General features: G+C 47.0%; 1 protein-coding gene and 1 long non-coding RNA gene across 5 annotated transcripts in view; both read right to left on the bottom strand.

Annotated features, from left to right (window-relative positions):
- LOC109432609 (proto-oncogene tyrosine-protein kinase ROS) overlaps positions 1-23,283 on the bottom strand; it is a 94,215-nt gene that overhangs the window by 1,446 nt on the left and 69,486 nt on the right. The window contains exons 3-13 of one of the 4 annotated variants that reach the window (XM_029877454.2): positions 9,547-9,606; positions 9,137-9,481; positions 8,831-9,073; positions 4,495-8,599; positions 4,214-4,433; positions 3,425-4,149; positions 3,111-3,241; positions 2,943-3,050; positions 2,258-2,883; positions 275-420; positions 68-127 (exon numbers count right to left, since the gene is read on the bottom strand). In XM_029877454.2, the coding sequence (XP_029733314.1) occupies positions 68-127; positions 275-420; positions 2,258-2,883; positions 2,943-3,050; positions 3,111-3,241; positions 3,425-4,149; positions 4,214-4,433; positions 4,495-8,599; positions 8,831-9,073; positions 9,137-9,481; positions 9,547-9,606 (6,769 nt within the window). Of the gene's footprint in view, positions 1-67; positions 128-274; positions 421-2,257; positions 2,884-2,942; positions 3,051-3,110; positions 3,305-3,424; positions 4,150-4,213; positions 4,434-4,494; positions 8,600-8,830; positions 9,074-9,136; positions 9,482-9,546; positions 9,607-23,283 lie in introns of all 4 variants that reach the window. The other 3 variants (XM_029877451.2, XM_029877455.2, XM_029877453.2) reach the window with 3 other exon arrangements.
- Positions 13,720-21,741, bottom strand: LOC109402368 (uncharacterized). Its single transcript, XR_003898629.2, has 2 exons — positions 15,781-21,741; positions 13,720-15,723 (listed from the first exon to the last, which is right to left on the bottom strand). It is a non-coding gene; the product is annotated as an uncharacterized LOC109402368 (long non-coding RNA).

Below are 23,283 nucleotides of genomic sequence, written 5' to 3'. Positions count from 1 at the left end.
AGTTGAAGGCGAACGACAGCTGTTCGACAGCTGTGGGAGCTCATGAAATGAATCTTTGACTATGTACCTGCCATGAACGGGTTGTGATTGATGTCGGAAAGCAGATAGGATCGGTTAAACACCGCACCTGGAATGCGCCAACGAGAGATAGAAGGGGAGAGAGAGCAAAGCGAATCGTTGGATTAGTGTGATGCGTTCGGAGAGCGCGCGTGATGAGATCGTGGCGGATGAGAGTTAGTGGGTGATCGAGCGGCGGGGATCGCGATGGACTTACCGTTTTGAACCTTGCAAGGGAACTGGGATGTGATTTTGATCGAGTCGCTGGTTTCTTCCTTGAGATTTTTCAGGACTTCCAGTAGGTAGCGGAAGGTCGGCCGATCATCCGGAGAATAGCTCCAGCACTTGAGCATCAGGTCATACCTGTAAGATGGGTGAACGGTTAAGATCTGAGGGATTACTCCCGGATATTCAGGAGAATTTCCCCCTGGAAATTCCGGAGAATTTACCCTTGGAAATTCCGGAGAATTTCCCTTGGAAATTCCGGAGAATTTCTCTTGGAAATTCCGGATAATTCCCCCTGGAAATTCCGGATAATTCCCCCTGGAAATTCCGGAGAATTTCCCTTGGAAATTCCGGAGAATTTCCCTTGGAAATTCCGGAGAATTTCCCTTGGAAATTCCGGAGAATTTCCCTGGAAATTCCGGAGATTTTCCCCTGGAAATTCCGGAGATTTTCCCCTGGAAATTCCGGAGATTTTCCCCTGGAAATTCCGGAGAATTTCCCCTGGAAATTCCGGAGAATTTCCCCTGGAAATTCCGGAGAATTTCCCCTGGAAATTCCGGAGAATTTCCCCTGGAAATTCCGGAGAATTTCCCCTGGAAATTCCGGAGAATTTCCCCTGGAAATTCCGGAGAATTTCCCCTGGAAATTCCGGAGAATTTCCCCTGGAAATTCCGGAGAATTTCCCCTGGAAATTCCGGAGAATTTCCCCTGGAAATTCCGGAGAATTTCCCCTGGAAATTCCGGAGAATTTCCCCTGGAAATTCCGGAGAATTTCCCCTGGAAATTCCGGAGAATTTCCCCTGGAAATTCCGGAGAATTTCCCCTGGAAATTCCGGAGAATTTCCCCTGGAAATTCCGGAGAATTTCACCTGGAAATTCCGGAGAATTTCCCCTGGAAATTCCGGAGAATTTCCCCTGGAAATTCCGGAGAATTTCCCCTGGAAATTCCGGAGAATTTCCCCTGGAAATTCCGGAGAATTTCCCCTGGAAATTCCGGAGAATTTCCCCTGGAAATTCCGGAGAATTTCTCCTGGAAATTCCGGAGAATTTCCCCTGGAAATTCCGGAGAATTTCCCCTGGAAATTCCGGAGAATTTCCCCTGGAAATTCCGGAGAATTTCCCCTGGAAATTCCGGAGAATTTCCCCTGGAAATTCCGGAGAATTTCCCCTGGAAATTCCGGAGAATTTCTCCTGGAAATTCCGGAGAATTTCCCCTGGAAATTCCGGAGAATTTCCCCTGTAAATTCCGGAGAATTTTCCCTGGAAATTCCGAAGAATTTCCCCTGGAAATTCCGAAGAATTTCCCCTGGAAATTCCGAAGAATTTCCCCTGGAAATTCCAGAGAATTTCCCTTGGAAATTCCAGAGAATTTCCCTTGGAAATTCCAGAGAATTTCTCTTGGAAATTCCAGAGAATTTCCCTTGGAAATTCCAGAGAATTTCCCTTGGAAATTCCAGAGAATTTCCCTTGGAAATTCCGGAGAATTTCCCTTGGAAATTCCGGAGAATTTCCTTTGGAAATTCCGGAGAATTTCGCTTGGAAATTCCGGAGAATTTCCCTTGGAAATTCCGGAGAATTTCCCTTGGAAATTCCGGAGAATTTCCCTTGGAAATTCCGGAGAATTTCCCTTGGAAATTCCGGAGAATTTCCCTTGGAAATTCCGGAGAATTTCCCTTGGAAATTCCGGAGAATTTCCCTTGGAAATTGCGGAGAATTTCCCTTGGAAATTCCGGAGAATTTCCCTTGGAAATTCCGGAGAATTTCCCTTGGAAATTTCGGAGAATTTCCCTTGGAAATTTCGGAGAATTTCCCTTGGAAATTTCGGAGAATTTTCCTTGGAAATTTCGGAGAATTTCCCTTGGAAATTCCGGAGAATTTCACTTGGAAATTCCGGAGAATTTTCCCTGAAAATTCCGGAGAATTTCCCCTGATTTCCGAAGATTTTTTCTTGGAAACTTTGGAGAATAGTACTCACAGTTTATCTGGGCAGTCCTGTGGTCGACCGAGTCGACCACCATCCCGTACGTAATGCAGCACTTCGACGTTGTTCCTCGCCGGGTAAGGCTGCTGTCCAAGGGTCATGATCTCCCATAGCAGTACTCCGAACGCCCAAATGTCCGACTGCGACGTGAACACCCCATCCACCAAGCTCTCCGGAGACATCCACCTTACAGGCAGAAGTCCTTCACCCTCTTTCCGGTAGTAGTCGTTCTTGTAGATATCCCTGGCCAGTCCGAAGTCTCCGATCTTGACCACTCGCTCCTTCGGATCCATGGAGGACACCAAGCAGTTTCGGCAGGCCAGATCCCGGTGGACAAAGTGCATCTCCTCCAGATAGCGGCAACCCGTCGCCACGTCCACGCACATCGAAATCAGATCCAAGAGGGTCAGCGATGAAGGGATTCCAGGCGTTGGTCGGTTTGAGCGCAGGTAACTTAGCAGGTCACCTCCCTGCATCAGCTCCATGATGATGTACAGCGAGTCCAGATCCAGACAGACTCCTATCAGCTTCAGAATGTGCCTGTGCTTGAAGTTGCTCATCAGGTGAGCTTCCTGCAGGAACTCGGCTTTCTCCTGCTCGGTGGCTCCCTTCCGTAGCGTCTGCGAAAGAGGGTATCGTTAACTCATACTGTAGTGTAGTGATCTTGGATCAAACTTACCTTGATCGCAACTCGTGTCTCTGCTTCGCCTCCAACTCCCTTGACGATACCTTCGTAGACTTCTCCGAATGCTCCACTACCCAGGAACGGCGAACTGGTCATCGAGATCTGCAACGAAACGTATCGTTAGAATAGCTGACAAGCCTAAGCCACAACCTGGAAACCAACCTGTTCCCGACGGATCTGCGGCAGCAGCGCGATCTCCGAGTCCGTCAGCGGGCTCGAGCTGTACAGGATGTTGTTGCTGTGAATGAAATTGCCTCGGCGTGGCAGCTCGCGAAGGTTCGCCAGCTCCACATCTGGAATGCGAGTAGTGGTTGCATCGATTAGAATTTTCTTTTTAAGCTCGGCCCGACGGCACGCTGCAAAGGAGAAACACAATGGAAATAACACACATGAGGGCATGAGTGACGGTGAAACGGAACGACGGATGGCGGCAATGGAACGAACGATGGCGATGCTGAAGGCGGCACAATACTCACCAAAGACGCAGATCAGTACGAAGAACACTATGACGATCGCGCAAATGCTCACCACCACGATCATCAGGTAGCTACCGGTTTGGCTGGAGAGCAGCGGTTCGCTGATGGGATCGCTCTCACCGCTGAATGGACCCCAGCCGCAAGAGTTGCGGGCGCGGACTCGGAACTTGTTCTTGTGGAAAGTCAACTTCTCCGGAATGATCCAGTAGACGTCGGTTCCGTTGTACACCAGGTCCCAACGTTCGTCGAAGGTCACGTACTCTTGGCTGTCCGTGGTAATGACGTCCATGCGCGTCGGAATCGTGTTATTCATCTCCTCGGAGTCGTCGTCTTCTTCCAGTTGTTCAACGCTGCGTTCGACCCTATTTGTATTACGAGGTGATCGCACCAGAGCTTCCAGGGCGTACTCCAGAATGACGGCTCCGTTGTCCTTTGCTGGTTCCCAGGACACTTTGTAGATGTCCTGGCGAAGTTGTGTCACGATCGGACGACCCGGAGAACTGGGATGATCCGCGTCGGTTTCGTAGACGAACCGTGCATCGGGAGGCCACACGTACGGATCCTGACGGTTCGGGTAGAACAGCAGCACGATGAAGCGGTACTGGGTCTTCGGTTGTAGGCCGGTCACTTTGAATTCGTCGTTCTCGGGGGTGGTTTCGTTGACCCCCGTTTCGAAGATCGTCACCCAGGACTTGCTGCCGACGGCCGAATACTGGATCTTGTACCTGTTTGGGAGAATGAACATCGTGAACAACTGAAGTCCTGTGAAGCCTGAGTAACAGAACTTACCGGAAAATGTGTTGATGTGGCACCCAGCTTATACTCAGCTCCGTGGACGAGTTGTACACCAGGTGGATATCGTCCGGCTCCGGGAAGGTAACGATCTTCGTCTGATCGCTCACGGTAAACATCGTATCGGTGGAGTACGCTTGTACCCAGATGACGTACGCGTGGTTCGGTTGCAAGCGAGTGAGATTGATCGTGACGTTACCCTGTAGGTCGTTGTAGTCTGCAATCAGAGGGAAAATCAACGCTCAGCCGAACTGTGCCGAGATCCGAGCAAAACTTACCTCCGATCACCCGCTGCTGCTTGTTCTTCACCCCGTCGTGGATGTTCTCCGTCTGCCAGTGGATCTCGTACCAGACGCGATCGCTGTTCTTCACCGCCGACAGTGTCCAATGCACGATGGCTTCCGTTGGGCTGATAGCCTCCGCGTAGACGTTCTCCGGCTTGGAAGGAGCTCCCGCAGCCGTACTGAACACCGTGGTCGAACCCATCCGAGGGCTGTCCAGCTCGGCAACCTCTTTGTAGTGCTCCTGGTAGTAGTTGATCAACATCACCTGGAATTTGTACTTGGTGAAGGGCTTCAACCCTTCGATGGTCTTGCTGCGATCGTAGGAACTGACTTGGAGGCAACTTCTGGGACTGCAGTCGATCGTCCCATTGAGGTTCTTCTCGCTTAATTCCTCGTAGAAGATCACGTACCGGATTCCACTGGGCTGAGTGGAACAGTTCGGGTAGACTTCCGCTTTCGGCAGCAGCAAAGTCAACGAGTTCTCCGTACGCTGCAGCAGATTAGCCTGATAGTCCTGATCTTTCTGCAGTGGAATCAAGCAACGCCGCTCCGGGAAGTACTGCAGCTGTAAGGGGAGCAGTGTCCGTGCGTAAGGGATCGCAATTGTTTTCTGATCTCCGGTTTCATCCATCCGTACGATCGTGTCGTTGCCGTCTAACCAGTAGAAGTGATCGCTGTCCTTGGCGATGCTCGTCATGTTCGGATAGTACTCCAACCCGAAGTTCACACAGGTCCTGTTGGTCAATCCGACGTAACGGAGACCGGTCTCACCCCAAAACAGCTTGGCCTCTTCACTGACCGAGGTCTGCAGCGTTAGCATCGGATGCACCGTAATGCCGGCCGTCCTATTGGGACATTCCTCGAAGCTATCGTCGAAAAACTCTCTCGTCCTGTTCTCATTGAAGCTGTGCATGAAGATCACGTTTTCCGGCACTTGCTCCACCCAGAACAGCTTCCGATCGAAAGGCGACACGACTAAGTTACTGATATACCCAGCCCTGTGCTCGATCTTCTCCAGGTGGACTCCTTCGTGCTCGAACCGGCTCAAATCGAACGCGAAGATCGCGCTTCCGATCAGCTCCCGCTGCGACCAATACAGTATCCGTTGGATCCAGTCTACGGTCAAAGCTGTCACCGCTCCGCTGATCGAGTACAGTTTCAGCTTCGTCAACCCATCGTACTGGAAGAGCTCGTTGTTCTCATCGACCCAAAACAGCTTCCGCTCCCGAGCCAACCGAGCCAGGAACCTAACCGGCGTCGATGTCCCCACCAAGTACGTCCAGTTCTTCGTATCGAAGTCCATCCGAATGATGTGATCTCTGGTTCCGATGAGTGCCTGAGGCACTGGATGATCCTCCCCGGTGTCCACCGCCCGCACCGGAGTCATTTCGCTGTCCCGGGCGGTCGTAGCCGCCTGTACCCGGAAGAAGTAGGTGACGTTGAGCAGCAGATCCCGGACGATCTTCTCCGTCCCGTTGATTCGGTCGCCCAGGAGGACATGGTTGGCGACGCCGTCCTCTTCGTACCAGCAGTGCACCTTGTAGGCGATGATGGGACCGTTGGGAGTCTCCGGCGGGGACCACCGGAAGATGGCTTCGATGTTGTGCGTGTCCATGATCGGATCGATGAAGTGCCGCACGTAGACACGGGGGCGCGTCGGTTGAGAAGGTTTGCCTGAAGGGCTGAAGAGGCGCGCGGAGGAAGATGGGGAGGATCGCCAGTACGTGAAGGCACTGATGGTGACGTTGATCTCCGTGTGCGGAGTGATGTGGTTAGCTCCGGAGATGACGAAGGGGTGGATGGGTTTGGACAGTTCGAGGATCTCTTCTTGACGGCCGGCGACTTTGATCGTGAGCTTGTAGAACACTTTGCCGTAGTCTACGTTGGAGACGGGATCCCACACGATCTGGAACTTCTTCCAGGTGCCGTGGATGCGGATGGAGCTGTCGTTGACCTGAGCGGGCAGGACGTTGATCTTGCGGTTGTCCTCCGGGTAGACGTGATGAGCTGGATCGATGATGGCGAAGGCACGTGTCCCGTTGAGCTTCTGGTTCTTGATGTGGGCGAGGTTCTCCGCTTGGAGGTCTCCTACGACGATCTCGTCTTTTTGTAGCCACAGCAGGCGATCGCTGAAGTGTGTTAGAGGGCCTACGGAGTGTTGATCGGACAGGACGGCTATGGTGGAGATGGCTTTGGGTGATCCCGTTCCAGCCATGTTTGCGCTGAACACCTCCAAGTTGTTCATAGCTCGCACGATCCAGTAAACCTTCTTGCTGTCCATGTCCAACGTCATCCCTATGACCTCCTTCCCGGCGAACCGATTATTCTCCATGTAATAGCTGTGTCTGTCCTTTCCGTTCAAGCGGAACGCTTCCACCACGTAAGCAGTGAAGTGGTATATGAACCCTCTCAGCGCGTCGAACTTGATCGAGCGTACGTTGTTAACGTTATGAATCAGCTCCGGCTGCTCCCCGTGCAAGCTACTCCGCATGATCATCTGCTGCGAAGGATTATAATAGTACAACCTCCGTCCGATCCAATCCACTGCCACGCACTCCACGGACTCCATTTCCCGTAACTTGGTCACACCGCCCTCACTCTGATTGTAGAACATCAACGTCGAACTGCTGACAACGTACAGAATGTTCTCAAACCACCCGATATCCGTAACCTCTCCATCTTCCAGTTCCGATCGCCCAATCAGCGTCTCCACACTGTCCCCGATAACGTCACTTCGCAGGATGCCCTCGCTACTGGACCACACCAGATGGCGATTGTGCGTGTCCTTCAGCGTCCGCACCCGAAACTCGGAACTCCACGGTCCCTGACCGGCATCCGTGTAGGCCGCCGCCTTGATCAGGTACTCCTGCCCCGGACTAACCAGCGCCAGCTCCTCCGAGATGAACGTCGTCCCGTTGATGTTCCGTATCTTCTTGCCGTCGATCACCTCCAGCACGTAGCGCCACTCCTGCCACGCTCCCTTACCCTTGATACCGAGGAGATGCGGAACGTTCCAGAAGATCTTGATTTTGCTGTTGGTGAGGAGGGCTTGAACGTTTCTCGGAGGGTTGACGGGAGTCGGAACGGGTTGAGCGGACGAAAGGTTCACATAGATGCTGAGGTAGGTGATGTTGGTTTCGATCGAGATCGTGTTGTGGTAGTACCGGTCGTACGTTTTGTGGTGATCCTCGACGAACACGTCCTTGCCGTTGGTCCAGTAGAACAGGCCGTTGACGAGGACGATCGACTTGACCTTGCCGAAGCGAGCCTGCTCCGTGTTCTTGCGGATGTCCTCGGTGATGGAGCCGTCGAGGGAGATCGAGAGGACCGTGTTGTTGGTTTGGTCGGAAACCAGGACGCGGAAGTTGGCGTGGTTGATCGTGAAGGCACCGAGGTTGTGAAGGTTGTTCAAGCGGTGAGGACTGATTTCGTGTTTGACGCCGTTGGAGATGTCGCCGAGGTCCAGGCGGAATAGACCGGCGTCCTTGCCGAAGCCGCTGATCACCCAGAAGAGGTAGCCGTTGAAGGGGTCCACCTCGAAGTGGGCGGGTTCGCTCTGAAGGCCGGCGTAGGCGACGGTCATGCGATCGCCGTTCAGGTCGCACCGGGAGATCTGCCACATGTCGGTGGCTTTGACGTAGCCAAGGATGTAGAGGTGGTCGTTCAGCCAGTCTATGGAGAGGAGCGTTGGGCGGAAGTTATGGCCCGCGTCCGGGTTGAAAATGGCGGTTCGGTTGCGCTCGGCTGCTTTCAGGGGAGTTTTGTAGATGTAGCCGGCGTCATCGGAGATGAAGATGAGGTTGCGGCGGATGTGGATAGCGGTGCCTCGGATTACGTGCACTTTGCTACGGTAGAAGTAGGAAGGCCTGTCGGTGAACATGTTGGAGCTTTGTAAGAGGACAGAGCGGTCAGCGCACAGTATGAGGGTGGGGTTGATGGCTTCCTCCTGGTCCGGAGGTTGGGGTAGTGTTTTGACGAAGGTCGTTGAGCGAGGACCTTCGCCTTCGGGGTTGCGCATGGATACCGATACGGAGTAGTTGCGCTCGGGTTTGAGCTTCTCGTAAATGTAGTAGCGAGACGTGTTGGACTCGGGGATGTCCTGAGGGAGAAGATTGAAGGGCGTGGTTAGAGAGGTCGTGGGTTACAAGTGAGCTGGGGGTTAGTTTTGTTAAAGTGACAGAGAAATGCGAGAGCATGCATGAGCGGGTGCTGTTAGTGAGGCTGAGCAACGCAGAGAAGCAGACGGGGTGCCATTGCGAAGAGGCAGTGCAAAGAGAAGCGGGACAGAGAAAAAGATCAAACACAGCAGCGTAAGGGGGCTTGGTTGAACCTTGAGGGCACTGTAGTCTTCGGAATCGAGATCTGTTATCTGGAGCACGTATGAGAGGATGGGACCGTTCGGGAACGGTCCGGGTTCCCATGAGATGGATATTCGTGAATGATCTACCGCTACGGCTCGTACAATTTTCGGCTCCGACGTCGGAACTCCCTGCGGAAGTGTCAGGATGATGACGCTCTGCTCCGAGATGAGGGCGTCGTCGCGGTTCGGTGACAGGATCAAGGCTACCCGGAACTGAAAAGAGAGAGAATCGTGTGAGAGATCAAGCGGCGTATTGAGGGTTATGAGAGGTCCTACCCGATACTTGGTGTACGGCTGCAGGTTGTCCACCCGAATGGTGGAGTTGTCGCCCATGCTCTGGTTCCGGCAGAACTTCCAGTCTCCGGCGACTTCCTCGTAACGCCACTGCACTAGGTAGCTCCGAGGGGCGTGATCCTTGTGCCGCGAGAGCTGTACCAGACGGTCGGGGATCTTCCACTCCAGCGACAGCGAAGTAGCTGTCAAACTGTCGGCCACCAGCGCTGGCGCCGGCGGTGACCCGATCTCCGACTTGAGCCACTTGAAGTACCGTTGTAACGCATCGTTACACCCCATAACGCAGTACAGCTCCTTCGGCTCGAAGAGCTCTTGATCAGTCTTGTTCTAGGGTAAAAGCGCAAACAGAAGGTCATACGGGAGTGTTCAAGGCAAGAGGTTCGTCAACTTACGCAAACATTCTGACAGGAGGATTCCAGCGCTTTCTCCCACAGTCGACAGCCATGGCCGCACTGAAAAAAAGACGAAACAACAAAACGGTCGTTAATCCAAGTAACCCAGTTTTTCATTGACGGCCTTCAAACCCGGCTACTCGATTGATGACTTCACATATCAACAAGAGATTTGATTTAATTACTCTCCCCAAAAATAGATCGCAGTCGGCCTTGCCAAATCCCCATTCAGAAGCGAAGAGTTGATAACAACAGTTCAGCCGTCGTAATGGCAGCATAAATCTCCGAGTTAAACAATGACGAGCGAAGCTCGTCTCGTCGACGGCACTTCAACAATCTCTCTAAATCATTGTCCCCCGTTAATAGACCTAATGCGCGCTGATTGCGCACTAACTAGCAACAGTAGCAGTAGCAGTAGTAGCAGTGTCTCAATGGGCACTTCTTGTTAACGCGGCGCGGTTCAGGCCACTCCGCGGATCGGACAATTCCGGAAGGCGTAGGAGTTTGTTGGCCGCACGCGTGCCTGCGCAGTTAATCGACGCGACGACGCTTGCCTGAAGAGAGGTGCGACAATCATAGTAGACCTCAATTGATGCCAGCACGACAATGCGCATTCAAAGCCTACTGCTTCGATGGTTCGGAGACAGTTGGTTTGTTTACGTTTTGAGTTAAGATGCGAACACGGTTAAATGCAACTTTGAAGCCACCACGTGATGGAAGGTCTGGCTACTGAGGAGCAGAGAGACGTCACAATGGTTGCGTAACCATCAGAAATGCTCCCCGCCGCTTGATGACAACGAATTCGCATGGAGAACATGTGTTGCGACTATGACTCTATTCACATGTAGGAATGTTGTGCTAAGACGCCCGGCTTGAAAAGATGATCTCTCTGACGGCGGCGACGGCAACGGCGGAAGCTATTCATAAGATGCCTTTGAGAAAAATTCTCATAACGCAGTTCTAGGTCGCAAGGTTGAATGGAAATTTGCTTCTCGGAATATGAGGTTTGTCATTTGAGAATGATTTGTTCAACAATACTTAAAATTCTTTCCAAAGACAAACAGATGTCACTGTAACGACAAACTGTCACTATTTGTTTACTTCATCTATGACATGTCACCGTTAAATGTCAATTTCAGTTACACTGCACGCTCGCGTCAGAATACCCATTTTTTCATTGCTATCTCTGTCGCTCTTCAAGAGGCTCCATTTAAAAATACCCATTTATAAGTTGGGCCGCCCAACTTGAAAATGGGTATTTTTAAATGGGGCCTCTTGAAGAGCGACAGAGATAGCAATGAAAAAATGGGTATTCTGACGCGAGCGTGTGTAAGCGACTGAAGTGCATTCTGAATCAGTGCAACATGAGCATGTAGCTATCATATTTGACACAATTTTGACAGATGGCAAATGAACCTTTTGCAGTTATCTAGCATCTGCTGTTATTATTTCTTCTAATTTTATGGATGTTCAATCTTCTAAACAAAAGAACCCTTCCCAAAATTGAAATAGGAATCCAAAAGTTGCACGAACCTGTCAAAACAGCAACATGTGTCAACAACAATGGCGCGACGATACCGCACTCAAAAAATGCCCGCTATTTCGCTCGTGCAACAATTTGGTCCAGAATCTTTCACGACGAACGGCACCGCATTCTAGAGGAAAAATGACCGCAAGTTTCTAAACTGCGCGCGCACATGTTATTTATTGTTGTCATCTTCCATAGTTTGTTTTGTTTCGTTTTTTCGACCTTTCGTAGTCTGTTTATTTTGATGAAACCTATAACCTCTGATCCCATAAAAGCGGGACCTGAAAGCCGAAAACCGAAGCACGCCATGTGTTTCTCGGCTTCGGTGGTCAACGATGAAGCCAGAGGCTGCCGCACGGCTGGGAGTCACTTGCCAAATTGTCATGCCCCTTTTGTTCCCTAATTTCTCCCGCGGCTTTTTGGTTTTCTTTTGCCGGCTTCTTCTTCCAGCCAGACGCAGTGGCGTAACTAATCCTAACCTCAAGTGGTCGACGATGTTGGATGAAGAATCACAATCTTGCGAACAGAGAATTAAATTCTGTATCCATGGCTTACTGTGTGTCGGGTGGTATGGATGCACTTGAGCCTTGAAGACGTTTGCTACGATCGATTTCCCAAGTTGTAAACAAGAGTGAAATGTGACTTTTTTCCGTGGAGAAGGGAATTCCCACCATGCAGCCATGGGCAGCAAATTCACCGTGGCAGTAAATTATCGCCTTACCCCGGTTATTCGACAGTCGACACTAAATATAATTTGTACCACGCTCAATCGACATCAAAGTGTTTAAACGTCTTAACGATGTGCAACGGCTTCCGCAAGTTCTAAGTTGGGGCTATCTGACACCTAAACTGCCAAAGAATCAACGATAATACAATACTGAGTACAACAATTGTAGAAATAACGAAATTTCCTTTGATTTTGTAACAACATTCGAACGATTTATGTTCAATAACAAATCAAAAAATCAAAACAAAAACAAAACTATAGAGTAAACGAATTTCAATGAGCTAGGCGAGGGGTGTGACACTCGCTTTCCAAGACGAAATATCCCAAAAAAAAAACAAAAAAGACTATGAAACCCCATGAAACCCACAAAACTTATTCTGGGTTTTCTGGGATTTTTCGTCTTCTTTTGGGATACTTCGCATAGGGGAAACTAGTGTCGGCCCCAGGGCTGGACAGTGTTCAGGGTGACCAGTTTGTCCCAGCGGTTCGCCAGCATCCATTATTGTCAAAAGAGCGGGGAACGACGGTACAGTATTCGTTTGTTTACAAGTGCATCCCTGCTGCTGGCTGTAGCAACCAGTAGTCTGAAGTGCAACATAGTTTTCTCCGCGATCTTTTCGTCGTTAACTGAATTATGATGATGATAAACAGAGATATCATCGAGATCCTAATGGTCCGGAGATCATCGAGGTTGGAGAATTGTATCGGTTAGCGCCGCGTTTTATTTCGTTCGTCTGGCTCTATGATGGGAAAGTTATACGCGCGTACTCGCGGGATCGGTTCCACTTGAAAAATGTAAACAAAGTGCGGTTTTGTTGGAGCCGGAGAAATGAGCCACAGCTCATGACGATGCGTGTGCATCAAGTGTGTGCAATGTGCATTCATGCGTTTATGCATCGATACTAATTTGGTTCATTTAGTAGCATATCCAGTAGCGCGTCACAATGATGAGTTTCAAAACATTTCTCTTATGTTTATTTCCTGAAGACCACTTGTTTGTGAATTATAGCAGAGAAGAGAAGGGCATCTCAGAACAAACCGAACACACGAAAAGTGATAAATTTTAGGCGTGAAAAATCGACTCGATTTATTTTGTTTCTACCCATTTCGTTTCCATCGTGTATAAACGTCAAAACAACTGCATGGCTCAAAGTGTATTGATTATATCAGGTATAATCAAAACTAATGAACAGATGACGTCATATCGATGATTAATAATTAATCTTAATAATAATAATAATAATAATAATAATAATAATAATAATAATAATTAATTATTATCTTATTCTTCGAAATTTTGTTTCATTGAGAGCATATCAATTGTTGTTTCGTCCACTATTGCAATAATACGGTGCACGTACCAAAGATGTTTTTTGCAATTGCAGGCTGTTATAAAGCATAATAATGGTGTTTTAACATTTTTTTGATTATCATAACGGTTTCATACATATTCCCATCACTATTGTATCGCGTACCTTATTTACGGTTTTAAGAGATAAGCAACTTTGACTGTGTCCCCGAAATACATTCTAGTTAAACACATTTTTTTGCGAATCAGTTTTTGAGTTGGTGTACCTGCCTCCGAAATACTTTGCTTTTTCGTGTCAACACGGTTGAAATTTTCCGCGTAAAAAGTGTGGCTTCAACCGCTAGGTGTCGCGACCAACCAGGCCCCCGACACGGCCTATATCAATGCATTGGAATTATGGTAGACAGGATGTCCTGGGCGCTAATAAATAGCGCCCACTGTCAAATGTGAAAACATCAACAACTTTTTGTTTAACGTTTATTTTGGTTTTTTGATCAATTTTTAAAATCATTTTTTGCACCCCAAATGATCACAAAACACTTCAAACTCGCATTAATATTAATGTACACGCAGAAAAATGGCGCTTGTTTAAAACAATAAAACGCATGGTTGATTTTCAAACTGAGAATTTACTTATTCCAAAGTTATATTTAATTGTTTTCATTCAGAGTTTATTGATAAAAACAACCGATTACCATCATTTCATATAATGTCAAAAATTTCATTTGTTTCAACAAAATAAAAACCATAAACATGGTCCGAAAGCACTCACACATCTATAAAATGCTTACCCCAACATCGCCACAGCGAAGAAGGTGCAGCAAATCCATCACGCCAACTTCCAAGTGCAGCTTTGGCCGTGATGGATAACGCGCAGGTACTCACGACAGCATCCACAAAAAGTTGATCGGTTTCGCCTTTTTTGTCTTTTTCTAGTCGTTCTCCTCGCCATCCGCTTACCGACGATCTAAAAATAGATTTCCGAGCTGCCGCAGTTGCTGCCGTCACCAAAACAATCACATTCCGGGTTTGTTAGTGGCAAAAGTGCAGTCGTTTGAATCAATCAATAATTTCATGTTTAAAAAACCATATCTCTGTTTGTTTTAACAAACTGTCAAAAATTTCGACAAATGAAAATATTTGTATTATCAAACAAATGGAACAGTTCAGTTTAAACTAGAAATCAGTTTGTCGCTATAGTAAACTGAAAAATCGGTTGATTTGAACTAGAATTTAATTGTGTTTACAATTTATTTTTCTGCGTGTACGGGAAGAGGAGCACGCGATTAGTTGAATAAAGCAACCCAACAAACACGCAATGTGGCGGTGCATTTTGTGTGTGGCCCACAACATTAAACAAAGCAGCGTTTGTTGGTTACACGCTCATTTCAATTTACACGAATATGAGTATAAAGCAGTAAGATGTTGGCTACGATAAAATCCATTCATGCCAGGGGCCTGCGACCAACAGCATGAAATATTTAGGGGAGGAAGGGGTAACCCCGTCACCTTAAGCATTCGGATTTTTCAACATAAATGTAAGACGTAAATTGATATTTTCAGTACGCAGAATATTTGATTCATTGGTTTTTTATAAGACTTGTGCATTAGAATTGTCAAATTATGCTTATTCTTGCGAACAATGTACATAACACAACCATATTAAATATTGATGTTATTTATTCAGTGCGGGTAAGACCGTCACCCCTATGGGGTAAGTCCGTCATATATATTTTTATAAAGATACTTTTGAATATCTTAATTTTAAAATATTTTCAAGACATTTTTGATGTGCAGTGATGGTCTACAGTCGATACTCTTATAAAATCACTTCCCGCATAATCACAAACTGTAAATGTAAAGTTTCTCATACTGTAGATGACCATTAGCAATGGTCATTTAACCATTCCAATTTACAGTATGTGGAATAGGCGGTTAAGATAGGTTACCATAAAAAATCGCTCATTTTCCCGAACAAAATTTTCGCAATACAGTAAAGAATATGGTCAATATACTATCCGCTTTTTGGACAATTCACTGCATAGTAAATGGTTAGAGAACAGTTTAACCATAAATTTGAAAGAAAAACTAACATGTTTGTGTTATTATTGATTTATGGTCTTTCATGGTATTTTTAGCGTATGATATATGGTTCTACCACATAATGTTATATGTAAAGAAACAAAAAAATGAAACTAGCAAATACGTTTTATATAGTATTAATTTATTTGTTACAACATCACATGAAAAAATGAATTATCATTATAGAACACTTAGGCCACGTAAACTTCTATTCCATGCTGCAGCAAACATCGAGAGGAGCGGGATCTTCCAGAGCATAAGCATCTTACCCAGTTTCCACGGATTTCTTGCATCTGCTTTTTGACTGCTCTACCGGAGGCTCTGCCGACGTGCACTGCTTCTGCATTCCCTGGCTGATTGTGCTGCCTAGCCCGTTCAGATCCGATGAACCACTCATGAAGACAAAACCCGCTGGTGTCCTACCTATGCGAGCAACCGGAATGCATGACCTTGTAATGTGCCGGATCCAGAATTCCTCCAGCGGGTGTTTATCAAATTCATTCCGAACTTTGATTTCGCGAAAGTTTCCATCTGCAACGGGCAAAAGAACACTTGAATAAAAAAACAAAATGTTTCGGAAATGCTTACCTACGATTCCATCCTCTTCGAAGTCACGGCGGGGAGTTTGTTGACCAGCTTGTCGGCCTTGGGCGCTGGAATAGATTGCCGGGAAAGATCCGCAAAATGACAAAGATCCGCAATTCCGAGGAATGAAAAAAAAAATACAAGCGCTGCTGGCAGCGAACGCGGTGAATATTTGTTGCTTACAAACACAAATGTGCCAAACTGTATGCCATACTGTTGAAAAAATGTGATACATACATAGTGTGATGTGTAGGTGCTAGTGTGTTGCGCAAACACAAAAACTTACCATCTGATAGAAGGTGGTGATACATTGTCACCATTTCATGCAAGTTCGCATTCCATACCGTTTAACAATTTATGGATGCTTTAGTATACTGTCGTTATTTGACATAGATCATTCTTATTGTTATTTATTGTTATCATTCTCATGCTCCATATTGTTTAACACAAAATTAGCCATGGAATATAATGTCATCTTAACAGATACAGGTAATTAATTGTTTAGAATGTATGGCATAATGTATTTTACTATGCGGGTTGTCAGGGGTGCAGGAGGGGGGGTGGTGGTTAGCAATTGAAATCCGCTTAATAGAAGACTAAGCTTATGGGATTTGGACTTTTTGGGGGTATGTCCAATTATCTCGGGTGTGTTAAGAGATAGTGCAATACTTTAAGGGCTTGAACAGATCTACCATTTAGAGCTTTGGTTCATATTATTAGTTGGTAACGTGGCCACCAGAGGCCACAGATTGATGCTAAATTGCACTACAGGAACCATATTAGGTTGTTAAGCAAACGTTACGATATGCGACAGCTCAAGACCCTGATAATTAGGAATAGTGTCTTCGGAAAAATTATTGGATACGCCACAGATGATGAGTTACGAAGTTTAAAATTCCTCCACTGGGCGGCGCTAGTGAGCATGTAAATTTTCAAAACCTCATATCTTAGAATCTCAATAATTTAAAAAGTTGGTGTCTTCGGCAAAGTTGATCAGTATGACATAGACTTACATAAAACGGGACACGTGTTTCGGAATTCTGCCACTAGGCGGCGCTAGTGAATTTGCGATCTCTGAAAAAAATCCATAAATCATGCCCTTAGAAGGTCCAGAAGAAACAGGAAGAGTCCAAGCAGGAACTCATGGAGAAATCCTAGTAGATTTAGTTGGATAAATTAGGAACCGTAGGAATTACTGAAAGACGCCATAGAAAAACTCATATGGGGTCTTCCATAAATGACGTAGCATTCTTTGACGATTTTTGACACCCCCTTCCCTCCTATTTTCCAATACGTAATACATGGCTCGTAGCATAATCCTAAATTTCAACTCCCAGCCCCTCCTTAAATGCTACGTCATTTATGGACGACCCCTATATAAATTTCCCCGGTTGGTCATCGGTTTGTAGTTGTGTGGCATCTATTAGAAATTCCTAGCCAGTTCAACAAACATCCGGTTATCCGAAAAGCATGACGGTGTTACCCCCGCCGATGAGTGACGGGCTTACCCGAAAAGGCCACTTTTCTCAAATTACACCGTAACTTTTGAATAATTGTTGAAACTGACCATTCAATGAATCTTGGCACTGAAGTATAGTGCAGATGAGAATACATGATTGATGAAAGTGAATTTCTGCACTTCTTTTGTAATCCAGAAGCTAAATTCTACCGACGAAATATTACATGCGCCGTTGGTGCAATGACGCGTGCGTTTGTTTTGTTTATTTTTTTCGTATTTGACAGGTAAATTTTGGTACCATTTGTCTCGAAAGGTAAGGCGTGTGGCCAAAAAGCTACTAAATAACTGTTTTCTGGTAAAATCATTGGGGTGACGGGCTTACCCACCCTGACGGTGTTACCCGCTATTCCCCTACCGGGATAGCTGCCGCCAGCTGTCCAAAACATCAAACAAACCTCTTCTAAACAATCCAGCCTCAATGCACATAAAAGCTTAAAACTGCAATTATTATTATTCATCCCATCAAAAAACTTGGCTGAATCCCGTCGCCGGCGGCGGCAGTCAGTGCAGCAAGCACCCCCACTGAAGTCTGGAGAGGGTAGCAAAGCTGAGAACATCTGCAATCATATGTATATGACGGAGACGAGACAGAGTGATGCAGCTTCTGACGATGATCGTGATGACGACAACGACGACGGTAGCTGACCAGCTATGACCAGAGATGGAAAATGATGAATATTGCAGCTGAGCAGACACAAACCAAAACAAACATACTCGTGAACAACAGGGGCTCGAGAATACTCGCACTTCTTTATTCGTGACTCGTGAGTAAACGAAGCTGGCAAGCCAATGAGAGTATATTACAGGTGGGGAAGAAGAAGAGATGGCTATGTATTAGTAAGCAAAGAAAAATGTAAACACAAATAGTGACGTCACTATTTGACACGCGTTCTTATGGAAGGTCGCTTTGCTTGTAGTAGTGACATGTTTTGCACCAGACACGGATCTCACGCACACGAAGTATCTTCTTCCCCACCTGTAATATACTCTCATTGCTGGCAAGCCATCGCATGTGATTCGCGAAGCTTCGTGAGTTTTATGCTTTTTGACAAAAAACGCATTTTAACGACTGGCAATGCTGCTTTTCAGGAACAATGAAGCATAAAGCATTAGTTTATGTTGGATTTGCTATTATAATCACAAATAAATGCACTTCCCGCACTTCCACTAGTTCTTCACGAATAAAAACTCATGAGTGTTTCTGTTTTTGTTTTGCTTCTTATTCACGAAGCAGGCGGGTGCGAATAAACTCACACACTACTCTCGGAATCGTGAGTAAGCCTTGTGTTGGCTTTGCACTCGCGAATTGCTTCATGATGAGAGTAATGCCTGGTTTAGACTGTTCAATTGAAACGAGCATGTGAGTTGCAAACTTCTCAAACATGTTCAATCCAATAGAATGACGTGTTTAGACTGAGCAAATGACTTGGTTGTCCACTTGCATGCTCTTGAATGTATCTCAATTGAAGCAAGTGTTTACATTCTTCAACTCGTGCGATGCGTAAGCAAACTGAATTGAATTCAGCTCATTTGACAGATGACTTGAATTCAACTCACATGAATCGCGTGTTCAGACGGGGCAAGTGAGATGATTTCGTTTGACTTGAACAAAAAAGTTGAACATGTTCAACTTTCGTTAAAGTCAAGTCAGTTGCTCAACTGAGATGAACGGTGGTGTTTACACGTTCAATTCGCATTCAGTTGGGCATTTTCCATTGACTTGAATCAAGTCACTTGCTCCATGTAAACCAGGCATAATTCCATCACTGACTATGACTATACGACGTTTATACAAAACATTGATGTTTGGTGGAGGGGGAGAAAAAGGAAGGGGGAGGAACTGATGATGCGCGCTTATAATAATCGTTTTCCACTGAAGCCAACCCACCAACGAATGAGCGAACGACACAATGAAATTGAGGGCTGCATGCAAATGGGTGCTTCCGATTAAATCGTTGTTGTTCACGATGATGTTGTCGCGCGGTCATTCAAACGATGCGATTCAGTAGCGAACCCAAAGCGTTGCGTTGTTTGTTCCAGCTACGGTAATGGGGAATTACCGAGGTTATGAAGGGCCTCACGCTGCTGAACGAGTTCGTTTGAAATAGATCCTCGATTAATCCAGAAAGCTGGAATAATTCCTTTGGATGCGTTCGAATCGTTTCTGGATCAAACGTCCGTGCGTATGTTTACTTGAACTCGCAATATGGGCCTGGCTTTGTTTGAATTGCATATTAATTATCGTCAATTAAGCGTCTGAATTAGGTACATCCTTCGGGGGCATTTTAAGAGAAAAATAAACTATATGGCCGCCATCAAAGTAGGCCATAAAATGCTGCACTAGAAGCGTGTGGTTGGAGGCGCGACATAAGGCGGCATGCGCGCATTCGCTACGCCACTCAAGACGTCAACATTAAATTCATCGTCTTCTCTAGTTTATTGAGGAATTTCTGTGTTTGAGAATGGCTTTACCTCTTGCAAATGGTAGCTTCCTCAACCAAACTTGATTATGTAGTTAATATAGCTCTGTCACTGCTCTTCCTCTGCTTTAGTTTTGTCTGTTCTGACTCTGGCTTTGCTCTGGCTCTGCTCTAGTTTTCCTCTGATGCTGCTCTTGCTCTGCTTTTGCTTTGTCTACTCTGGTTTTGCTTTTGCTCTGGCGCTGCTATGCTCTGGCTCTGCTCTGTCTGGCTCTGCTCTGACTCTGATCTGGCTCTGCTCTGGCTCTGCTCTGGCTCTGCTCTGGCTCTGCTCTGGCTCTGCTCTGGCTCTGCTCTGGCTCTACTCTGGCTCTGCTCTGGCTCTGCTCTGGCTCTGCTCTGGCTCTGCTCTGTCTCTGCTCTGGCTCTGCTCTGGCTCTGCTCTGGCTCTGCTCTGGCTCTGCTCTGGCTCTGCTTTGGCTCTGCTCTGGCTCTGCTCTGGCTCTGCTCTGGCTCTGCTCTGGCTCTGCTCTGGCTCTGCTCTGGCTCTGCTCTGGCTCTGCTCTGGCTCTGCTCTGGCTCTGCTCTGGCTCTGCTCTGGCTCTGCTCTGGCTCTGCTCTGGCTCTGCTCTGGCTCTGCTCTGGCTCTGCTCTGGCTCTGCTCTGGCTCTGCTCTGGCTCTGCTCTGGCTCTGCTCTGGCTCTGCTCTGGCTCTGCTCTGGCTCTGCTCTGGCTCTGCTCTGGCTCTGCTCTGGCTCTGCTCTGGCTCTGCTCTGGCTCTGCTCTGGCTCTGCTCTGGCTCTGCTCTGGCTCTGCTCTGGCTCTGCTCTGGCTCTGCTCTGGCTCTGCTCTGGCTCTGCTCTGGCTCTGCTCTGCTCGGCTCTGGCTCTGCTCTGCTCTGGCTCTGCTCTGGCTCTGCTCTGGCTCTGGCTCTGCTCTGGCTCTGCTCTGGCTCTGCTCTGGCTCTGCTCTGGCTCTGCTCTGGCTCTGCTCTGGCTCTGCTCTGGCTCTGCTCTGCCTCTGCTCTGGTTCTGCTTAGATTCTGAAGATTCTGAAGACTCTGCTTTGGCTTTAGCTTTGCTCTGGCTCTGCTTTGGCTCTACTTTGGCTTTGCTCTGGCTCTGCTCTAGCATCGGATTTGCTCTGTGTCAAAGTGGTAGCTTCTTAAGCTAGCGTGATCTGGTATTTTCTTAATACTACATAGCCATTGGTCATCACTTCGAAAAACGTGCTCTAAGCATCCCGTTAAAACGATTCCAAACCTTCCATTACCAGACACCGAACCAAAACTTAAACAACAGGCAACAATTGATCTTCAGTTCAGATAAATAAAAATTGTGGGTCATAACCTCCACTTCCCATGTTTACGACCACGAAGGGACAGCGTTGTCAAAGATCGGAAACCGCAGTGAAAACAAAACCAGCAAACATAAAAGAACTCCCTCCGTAAAAGTACAAAACCCGACCTAATTAGGAAGTTAGATTTATCTGTAAGTCACATGAACCATGTGTGTTCGTACAGCAAAAGAGAGCAGCAAATTGCCTTTGCCATGATGGAAACACACGATTCAAGAGACGCAGGGGTCTTCCTGTCAAACCGTTTAAACGAAGAAGGTCGCTCTCTCTCTCTCTCTCCGCGTATCCAAGCAACCCGCGGGCAACAACGTAACGAACCGTGACAACAAGGTGACGGATGATTTGAACCAGCATCAGAGGCAGAGGCGACGCAACATTAACAACATGTGTCAACCTTGACGTCAGGTTGTCAAAACACCGAACCTGACATGATCATTTTCGGTAAATACTGTTTCGTCGTCTGGCACCCACAACCCGGCTAATCGATTCAAGTCAAGACATTCCAGGGCCCCTCTGTCTCCGATGCGGAGGTATATTCGAGACAGTCTCCATCCCATCAATCATTGCGTCTATTGTGAAATAGACACGTTGGAATCCCAATCTGATATGTCTAGATTGAGTTTAAATAAGGGCGAAAGTAACATGAGAGAGTTCTCTTCATCGACTCTCTCTTCTTTAAAACAAAGTGACAAGGTGCAAGTATGGTTGCACTTTTTGGTCATAAATCGCAAGCTTGCGATGCAATCTAGCTTCTAAGTGTAAAAAAGTTCGATTGAAGTAGCATCTTGTCACTTTAATTTGCAGAAGAGAGAGTCGATGAAGAGAACTCTCTCATGTTACTTTCGCCCTTATTTAAATCTAGATGTAGTCGAATCCCGCACGCTCAAGGGGGGAGAAAATTGATTTATCGTCTAAATACACCGGAGACCGGGAACGTAAACAATGCCGCAAACTGAATGGCAGTGATGCCAGCTTTTTCCGTGGACGCATGTACGGGAATCACCGCAAATCTGGCATCGCTGCCGCGATCCCTGTGCTATTTTCGGTCAAATGTCATTTTCTGTTCCCAGACCTGCCACAGAAACCATCAGTCAACAGCAACAACGAACGGGACGGGAGTGGTTGAACAAATTAAGCTCAATTAACGCATGTTTTAGAACTTGGATTCGGCGGAACGACTCCATACGGAAGCAACATATAGCCAGCTAATTGAATCTGGGTGCGTTATTGTCGTCCGTTGTGGCGGGCGGGCGGTCGAGAGTTCAACTCGTTCATCATTTGGCTATATGTTTTCTCCAAAAACATAAATCCGGAAAAAGATCAGTAAATTTTAAACAGATTCTATAATTTTAGAGCGGCGGTGACCCAGGGTCTTTCGATCGAGCGTTCAATTGGCTCGGGACACGTGCTTAATTGGTTGAATCCGGTTGGAAGTGGAGTTGCTCTAACGGCAGCGCAGCAGCAGCTGTGGCCTTGCTCTAATTTTCGGCTTTTGATGAATTGCTTGGGCTAGAGGGTGGTCTTTCCTAAGAGGTTCCGCTTGCAAGCAAAACAAATAGGCAAATCGAATCAACCAAAACCTGCATTGGCTAGCAAAACGGTCGTAAATTAATTGATGATCGGTTGATTCTCCGTGTGGCCTCTCTGGGCCATATGCTTAGATAAAACAACTAATTTTAGCTTTTAGCTTTGGGCGCGTGGCAGAATGGAAAAAGACCAAATTTCATGAAATCAATGCTGAACGCGATCTATTGCAATTTCGGACATTTGAATAGACCAAATATAAATTTTAAATTTTCACGGGGGCGTTCCGAGTTCGCTTTTCGTACAGTTCCGGTCTAATAAAATATAACTGTTCGCTTGACTGTTCTACATCTAGTTACAATGTGCACAATAGACGAGTGCACTAATGAACTGAATTCATCACGGTCCGAGAATTTTGACACTAGAGCGGGGCCAGTCCCAATCACAATTGTTCAATTCTGATTGGAAATCGTTCACTTCTGATTGGAAGCGGCCGGGTTGCTAAATATAGTATACTGCAAGATGATGTCACGAAGCCTTGCACTGACAGTTTATTTGTGATTCCTTCAGAAGTTCCCTCAGGGGTTTTTCCAGGAATTTCTTTTGAAATTCCTAAAGAGGTTTCTTCTGGGATTGCTTCAAGAGCTCTTGCCAGGATTCGTCTAGGAAGTACTTTCGGGATTCTTC

The sequence above is a fragment of the Aedes albopictus genome, chromosome 1 (assembly GCF_035046485.1).
Source record: "Aedes albopictus strain Foshan chromosome 1, AalbF5, whole genome shotgun sequence".
NCBI classification, from domain to species: Eukaryota; Metazoa; Arthropoda; class Insecta; order Diptera; family Culicidae; genus Aedes; species Aedes albopictus.
The sequence above is the reverse complement of the archived record's forward strand: the minus strand, read 5'-3'. Positions and strand labels throughout refer to the sequence as shown.